The 9,098-nt window shown below is 40.2% G+C and overlaps 1 protein-coding gene across 1 annotated transcript in view; it reads right to left on the bottom strand.

Moving 5' to 3' along the window:
• The window catches only part of LOC103780501 (armadillo repeat protein deleted in velo-cardio-facial syndrome homolog), a gene marked incomplete at its 3' end in the record, with an annotated part of 18,677 nt that overhangs the window by 8,004 nt on the left and 1,575 nt on the right, over positions 1-9,098 (bottom strand). The window contains exon 2 of the mRNA XM_008948192.1: positions 1,193-1,800. Within this exon, the coding sequence (XP_008946440.1) occupies positions 1,193-1,800 (608 nt within the window). The remainder of the gene's footprint in view (positions 1-1,192; positions 1,801-9,098) is intronic.

Below are 9,098 nucleotides of genomic sequence, written 5' to 3'. Positions count from 1 at the left end.
TTCAGCAGAACTTGGTCATGCAGCTGAGGGTGTGGGGTTAGCACAGGATCAGGAGCTGAGGCTGTCAAACATCTCGCAAGACAACTTTTATATAACAAGGCATCTCTTCACCAGGTATGAGATCATCTGTAACCCCAAACAGCTTGTCATGGTTACAGGGGCTGGGACCAGTTTATCCTTATGTGTGTAGAACCAAAACTGTATATTCTATACTCTATGTCAGTGCTCATGGCTGTTAAGAAAATCATGGGTAGCAGCTGCCCAGGACAGACCTCACACCCCAGGCTATAACAGATAAGGAAAGAAGTTCAAGGTCAGGGGAGATGTTAACACCTTTCCCACCCAGCAGGAGGAGTCCTCCCTGTTAATGGGCCCATCCATGCCTCGCCCCATGACTCATACAGAGCTCCCCCCAGGAGCTATTTCTGTTTAATGGACCATCAAGGACCCACTGCATGACTCATAGACTGATATCAACCCATTGTGAGATGCTCCACCCAGGGGGAGGAGCCAAGTGCTCCCACCTGGATATAAACTGGGGTTCAGTACAGCATAGGGGGCCTTACCCACTGGATTTCCAGAGGACAAGAGCTACCAGATCTTTTCTACGAGACCACTGTTTCATCTGGACTGCTACCACCACCCTAACTACAGAGTATCAGGTTGTATTCTGACTCTGTCTGTGGTTTTCCTTTGTATTATTGCTTTTATTTTTTTTCCTTATTAAATTGTATTTCTGACTTGGAGTCTCTCACTGGTTTGTTTTCAAACCATAACACAGCTGTTCAAAATTTTTGTTTGGCAAGTGTGCATAATCAAACCCATCGGAAGTCTCGCAGATTCTACATCCCTCTTTTCACCTTGCTAGTGTGGGGTGGCTCTGGAATAACACAATGCAGTCAGAACTCTTTTTTAGGAAGAGGATAAAAATAACTTAACCTTCTTCTATAAGGTCATATCTTTCTTTCTAAAGTCAGTCTAAACTAAGCAGCACAGAAATGCAGTGAAAGGGTTCTTGAGCACTACCCTCTTCTGTGTTTCATGTGTGTTTTGCAGTCAAGTTATGGGCTAATGAAATGATGGATTCTACCAGTTTTTCTTGTCAAGGTATTCCAGAATTTACCAGATCCTGAAGAGTTCAAATACGCAAACCAGCTGCAGATCAGCATTATAAAAAACAAATGGGTTTTACCTTCCTTTGTGAGGTCTTCCTCTCTCTGGCACACCTGCAGTTGTCCTCCGGTTCACAGTGGAATAATCCGGATCCAGTTCATACCCTTCATCATCTACTCCAAGGCTGCGGTTATCATCTTCCAGTCCATAGGGCTCTGGCTGGAAGCGTTCTGGCTGGGAGCGGTTCAAGTCAACACTGCTCCCCACTGGCACCTGAGGCTGGGCAACAGGACCGTAGTTATCCCTTCTGCTTGGCAAAGTGAAGCTACCATCATCGGGCCTGTAACTGTTTCCTGGCACGTAGGCGTAGCGAGGACGGTAGCTGACGCCACGGGACAAGCTGCCGTAGTTCTCAGACAGATCCCCATACCCATCGTGGCCAATGTACGGGCGATACTGGCCCTCGTGGCTCTCAGGGTAAGCATCGCCGTAGCTGTTGTAAGACCTGGTTAGCGTGGATGAAGCCTGTGGCGTGATGTACCGCTCGCCGTTCTTCATGTACCTCCTGTCTATTGAATCCGTGTAGCTGCCCATGGGAGACGAGCCATCCATGGATGGCAGGCCATCAGGCCCCAGGGGCACCTGGCGCACTGTTCTGGTAGTGACTGTTTTGACCATTTTGGTAACCTGTGAAGAAGTAGCAAATAAATAGAGTTGTTTTTCTCATTGCTGCAGGTTGTGATGAGACACAAAGGGAGCTAGAACAGTAAAACAGGGAGAGCGCATCACAAAGCATACTACAGTGACATACCTGTTGAACTGAAGCACTGGTGAACTCATGAGTAAACCTATTAGGGTTAGGACTTATGGAAATAAAAGCTGAAAAAACAGGTGGTAGAGGCAGAGTGTAAGTGCACTCGGAAGCTCTTACTACCAAATCAAAACCACTGCAGCTACATGACAGTGCATGAAAGCAGCGCAATGTCATCACACCAGTACAAATTTACCCAAAATGTTTTCAAGAGGACTTTCCCCAGATCAGACTTTATGTTGTTGAGGAGGCCTGCCCTCTCATAACTACCATAAATATCACATCACATTCTTTAATTTGATAGAAATACAGCTAATATCCTCCTGCCTGTTCTGGATCAGGCTTGTACTACTGTGCAACTTGATGGAGCTCAGATATGGCAGTAATATTTAGGAAACCAAGATCTTAAACATAAAAGTTTCAGGCTTCAAGCTTTTAGACAGCACAATTACTTTCTCTCTTAAGACACACTTAAATCTGACCATCACCATACAGGCCCAACAGGTAGCTGATGCCATACCATTACTTTGGTGACTAACAAATTCGCAATAATGAACACCAACATTATACAGCTTTTGCAACTGGAATTACCCTAAATACAATGGGCCAGATAAGCTTGTTTAAAACGTTCATGAAAAATATATGCACAAATACATTTTTATGTTTTCTTCCTATAAATCACATTTCAAGACAGAATTAGACCAATTCACATAACTGAAAAAACCTGGAAATGTTAAGTGTCCAGAGGGCCCTTATGTTCAGGGTTTCTTGCTAAAGTCTAAGAACAAAGACTCCTTGAGAGTTTCCAAGAACATTCTGCTTGCATGGGAAAGGTCTGGTAATCTGTGTAAGATAGTGCTGGACAAAAGCCACTACTATTTACAAACTAGCAAAGGACCTTCTGTTTTGGTGGGTATCTGGGGTCCATCCACTTCTGTATTGTTTGCCATAGTGATCAGAAAAAGGTCGTCTGTGGAGAACACAAAGTCTAGCAGAATCCAATCTATCCTTCATTGCCCTAACCCTAATAAAGTTAATTTAACCTATAAAAAGTTGCCCTAACCCTAGTAAACGCTGACTTTCAGTCCTTCGTAAAAAAAACCCAGCCAAGCTACAAAACAACACACTCACAAAGACAAGGGAGAATCAATCCAGCAGAGAGTACGACACACAGGGAAGAACACAAAACAAAACGACTGAGTTCTTTTTTGGGTTTCTTAGGGGTAATTTACACTCTTCTTTATGTAAACTGTAGAATGAAACGTGTACATCAAGAGAAACAGTAACTATAACATGGACTCCTGAATTGCTCAGTGGCTCTGAAGTCCAAATAGATATTTTGACCTACAGACTTCGATATAAACATACAGATTGGCACCAGATTAGCCAAGCTGCTGCTAAAACAAAATAATTACAGAGTACCTCTCTTGAAGTGGCTCCAGACATATCCTCCAGCCAGATGTTTTCACACAGAAACCCCAAATAGAAGAAAATCTACCCAAACAGCTTTTTTTTCCTAGAGACATCTGTGAGCAAATGATACTTCAGCTTAATAAAATAATGAAATCCTGCAAGACTGAAAGCAGCACAAATGGCTCTCCACCAAGAGCATAATTAAACAGCATCACAATGCTGAATAAAGCATAGCCAGGTACCAGCATGACCTTAGCATCTAATTCAGGGCAGAGCTGAAAGTATTTTCTTCTTTAACCCCAAAAGATTTCCTCAGCAAGTAAACATCAGGAGAGATGCTAGCTGGCTCCCATGCCTCCCAGTCTTCTCCCCCCACCCACCTCTTTTTTTTTTTCCAAGGCACACATTTTAATAACTAAAAGAAACTAGAAACTGAATATTTACTTCATACCATAGAATCCAAGAGTGTTTTTTTGCTTACTACCTGTGCACAATACTTCTACTCTCCAGCTATCAGCATGACTACTGTCACGGCATTTATAAAACCAGACAGCATTTAGAAAAGAAAGAGCTGGTGTAGCTTACAGTAAGTTCTTTGTGAAGTGGATATACACAAGGCAACACAGCTCAGTATTCTCCTACTGAAGACTGAAACAATAGTTTTATTCAAAGTAGTATGTTCACAAGTGATCTTCTAAGACTAGAAAAGGCAAAATTTCTCAGGCCTCAAGTATGCAAGTTTGGCAAAGCTGTGACAAAGATGGAAGCAAAGTGCTGGGCCTTTGCATTCGTGAATTTGGGAACCACTAATGGGAATAACAGGAAGTAGTGTCTAACACAAGGATGAATCAGAAACTGATACTTCTGCCCGAGAAGGAACAAACAGACAGCACACTGGATGCCAAGAAGAGCGCTCTCCTAACCTCACAGAGCCCTTTCTTTTGGTACTATTCAACAAGCATCAGATGTTTTAAATCTAAGTCCAAATTTTGATTTTCAAGACATACTGCCATACATGTTGTTTGTCATGTGTAATTTCTCATGAAGCTGTCAGGATCAGACAATGATATACCTAATATACCACATCTGGGTGCAGCAATGGCATGAAAGAGGGAACAAGCTTTGACCTGCAGGATCGCTGGACAAAGGCTTTGCAGAGGAGACATCACTGCTGTATGGCTTCACCCAGCATTCCTACCACCAAATCTGGACTCTTGCTGATTTTTTACTTTAATTTTTTTTTTTTTAAAACCATTATTGTTAAACAGGATGAGGTAACAATGCAGAAGCGTTATGCCAAGGACAACTGTCTACCAATATCCAGCACACGTACACAAAAAGACAAAGCAGATTTTCAAAACACTTTGAAAATCAATTCCTAGGTAATTCGTGACCTACCAGTTACACTTAATAAGCTCTTCACCATGCTCTGGTACTCAGAGCATTTATGGACTTTTTTTTCCTATGACCAATACAGAATGCAGGAGATGAGTTTGTCACTTTTTCCCTATTTGTCTTATATTCCTGTCTTTGAGACTAGTGTAGGCAAGTTTCCAATGGCTGTGGCTAGTCAAAAAGACACACTTGGTTAGCATCAGACAGCACATGTAAGAACAAGTTTACAATGTTAATACAGCTTCACCTTTACTTTCTGAATGCTGTGCCTGTTAACAAGTGGAAAGAACCAAAACCCCCTTGTCAGATGAAAAAGAACATTTCACTCAAGCATTAAAGCACACATTTCTCATAGCATAAAAGGATTCAATAATGCTAAAGGTGTTGCAGTGAGGCAACCAAACTGAGTCTTTTTATATTTTGAGAGAGAGGGAATATTTGTACTCATGCCTCATTTGTTAAAGGCAGGCACTGAGACAGAAGATTTATCATGTGATAAACAGACTTGGTTGCCTACAGGACAACAAAGGGAAGCTTTTTGGAAGCAATTAGCCAGCACACAGAGGAAGGTCCATTTATTAGGTTTCCAAACAAAAAAACACCAAACAATCCCAACAAACCAAACATCTATTTCAGGAAATCCAGCTCAAGGGAATGTTTAACTTGTATTTCTGAAAAGAACACAGACAGTCTTGAGTATGTGACAGCACAGTAATCTTGTCTCCTAACATTTCTGTGGTTTCCTTAATACTGATGCATTAGTCAGAGAGAAGGACACTATTCCAAATGGGATTCCCATCAGATTATCTTACCAGAGAGACAACTGATCCTCCAGGTGCAACCAATCTTGAGAAAGATTTATTAGCATCAACTCCTCACTACAGATAGTCTAATAAAAATTTAGAGATACAAGGTACTTTGAGCAAGTGTAATCTGGCTTCCTCTGTTTACTTTCCTTCAACAAAAAAAACCTTTAAAGATACTTTTTTAGCCTTATTACAAATCAAAGATGTAACTGTTTCAATGCTACAAGCTCAGAGTACCAGACAAAAGCTTCACATTACTTCCCTGTGAAGAGGTTGTCCCAGTATGCTTAAAATGTATTTACAAACCTTTATTCCCTGTAAATCATATTAAGGTTTCAACCAGGTAAAAAAAGTTCCAGTACACCAACTTTGTCAGATTCTCTGCAATCAAAATCCTGTGAGACTGCAAGTTAGTCCTTTCATCGCTGCTCTTCTCTCCCCAGAATACAGGCATATTTCAGATTTACTGAACTTACTTTTGCTCTCTCCCCCAGATAGCAAGTATTTTGTTAAGTAATTCCCATACAGGCCCCATGAGAAGTTTTTCACTAATTCTATTTCTGAAACTACATTTACCAACAGAATGCCAAGGAAATATTGACACCTGAAACAGCTTCTGTATTTTTCTGTCCCTTGTCCTTGTATTTGTCTTGAAGGATGAGAGAACAAACATGAAAAAAAACAATTTGACTTACTGGATGCACACTGAGGGATCTATCTGTATCACCTACAAGTGCAGTGTTCAGACACATGAGGAAGAAAGACAGTACTGAGATTTCAGTTGAAGCAAGCTATGATAGTCAAATACAGTTATCTTAACCACTACCTGTAATTTTGTCTTGCATTTTGTTACTGAAGTTGGTTTTGGTTTGCCTTTTTTTCCTTATAAATTATGTACATTACACAAGTTGACATGGCTAAAAATTTTGTTCAAACTATGTCATAAACCAAAAAACAGATGAGAATAAAGGCATTCTGACACTTTGAGAGCCTATTTTTGAACTACGGACTGTAAAAATGAATCAACCCAAGCAGGTCGAAGCTATTACCTTTCTATTAAGTGTCATGTAAAAATTCACCCCACTGGTTTTCAAAACAACAGCTCAAATTTCTCCCTTTCAGTTTTAAGCTTAACATTTCAGATTTTGAAAGGGCCCTCAGTTTTGGCTGAAATCCATTTCTGCTCTACTACTTAATTCCCTTGAATTCCCTACAAAGTTTTGAAGAACTGCATCTCAGCGCACCTGTCACTGCTACAACTGAAGAGTTTCAGTCACAAGCACTTTCCCACTGCTGGTGCTAGGAAAGGGGAGCAGCAGTTCCTCACTGTTACAAAAGATCTGGTTTTGCAGAGTATTAGAACGTGAAAGGCAAATGGATGGACTACAAATTAAACAACTTTGTATAGAGACAGATTTCACAGTTTGTTATTATAAACCAGCATTTTCAATGAATAGAAATGACCTAAAATTTCTCCAGTCTTTTAGTATTTCAAAGATAAAAGGTGCCTTAAGACAGAAAAAAGTGAATAAACACACACATCTAATTTGCTTTACTGACTTCTCCTGTGCCACTCACAAACAGGCTCCCTTGAACACATGGCAGCATTCCAGCTGCCAGGCAAGTGGTAGTCTCTCCCCAAGGTGACTTTCACTGGTTTAGCGTGATAGGTATTTGGCTTCCAGACAGATTATAAAGTTGAAATGAAGTATTATCTGCTACATCTTTTGTGCTGTGAATGTTATGTAGGGACTTTGTATAGTACTAAGAGAATAACAGTTTGGGGAAAATTACTCAGAGAGGTATCTCATTTTGAAGAGGCAGATGTTCTCTATTTAAAATATGTCAAATATTAAATTCTATTATGTCTTCTTCCTGCTTCAGTGCTACAGGCATCTTCACAGATGTGGGGAAAAGCACAGCAAAACTGTCAATGCTTCTAGATTTAGGTTGTTTACTTAATACACTGTTGAAGAGAATAACCTCTATAAATTATGGCTTTGAAACAACAGGGGAAGGGGGAGTAAAAGAACACCATCACACAGAAGCATTCAAGTTTACAGATTTTGCTATGCTTCATTTCAAAAGAAAGAATTTCAGAAGCATCACTCCTCAGCAAGCTAGAGATTCTTACAATTTAGCAAAAATAAATGACTGTTTTGTTTTGAAGAATCCAAAAATGCATACTAAATGACACTAGGTAGACTAATCCCCACATAAACCATCCAGCAAAGAAAGCATACATTTGGAAAACATCTCTGGTCTCTTTGGCTCTTAAAAACACACGACCTGTGTTACTCTCTCAGAGGAAGCATCTTGTGCTGCCAGTTTCTTTGCAAGACAAATATGCTGGAGAGACTGTGATTGGCACTGTCGAGCAGTGCCTTCTAGTTACAGAAGTAATAAAAATAGGTTCTAAGCCTGTCCTCAGAGATGACTAGAACAAGCACAGCAATGTAGCACTTAGAAATGTTTGCTTGTTTGTTGTGCTAACCACCTTAACTGACTGCTCAAAGGGAAAAAAAGCCAAGTATTAAGGAGGTTAGGTCTATGCTTAATGAACACAGCACAACCCTCTCGACTTTAAACATTACCCTTATTAAGCAGCAAATTAGATATTACTGAAAATAGATGTGAGGATTCCAACTATAAGAAAAGTTGCTTCTTTAAAAGGCTAAGTACCTGCACACTAAAAGCAAGGCCAGATTCATGTGTGTTGTTGTTGTTGATTTGTTTGGTTTTGGGAGTTCGGCAATGGATTTGAAAGTTGTTTTGTTGTGGTGTTTTTTTTTTTAACATCTGGAAGGCAACAGACAAAGACACAGAACACCAGTTTGAGCTCAACAAAGATCCTGCTACTGCAGAGTGCATGCCCTGTAGTCGTGTTTGCATCCCTCATCCCAAAGAAGTGCTCCTTCACCGTCCTCATCTCAGCAGCAAGGTCAGAATTTTGCCACTGAACAGAAGTATTAGGAAACTTCATTTTCTCTTTAAGGCTCTCACATAGAAGAGTATGACCTATGAAAACACTATGATGACACTGATTAGAAGTGATCCTAAGTTGATCCAATTTACTCCAGGACACTCAACTGATATTACTCCAGCGTCAACAATTTTTATTTTCATATTCCCTACCAGAACAAAAGTAAGTTGAAGACCAATGTGATTAAAAAAATTCAGATTCTTATATAAGAGCTCTTAAATCCACACTGTATTATCACAGCAAGGACAAGTCAAATGTAAATCATTTCAGAAACAAGCACAGCATCTCTTCTGACAGGTAGGGCTAAGCCAATCCCATCTGTGTTTTGACATTTCATAATCAATTCTCTCCACAAGAGGAATTTTTTTAAGAATTGGTCTTTTTAGCAATTAAATACTGGGAAACATTTCCAAATAGTATGTGAGTCAGTGGCACTATTCGAAACAACAAATGCAGAGCAAGACAGCTACACATCTTCCCTCCATTTTGGACACACATCAGTGACTGGAATGAACCACAGTAAAAGAAGAAAGCCTTGCTCTTTGAAATGGAACAGTAACTCTAAAGTTGCTGGTTT

The sequence above is a fragment of the Merops nubicus genome, unplaced genomic scaffold (assembly GCF_000691845.1).
Source record: "Merops nubicus isolate BGI_N331 unplaced genomic scaffold, ASM69184v1 scaffold40150, whole genome shotgun sequence".
NCBI lineage: Eukaryota > Metazoa > Chordata > Aves > Coraciiformes > Meropidae > Merops > Merops nubicus.
The sequence above is the reverse complement of the archived record's forward strand: the minus strand, read 5'-3'. Positions and strand labels throughout refer to the sequence as shown.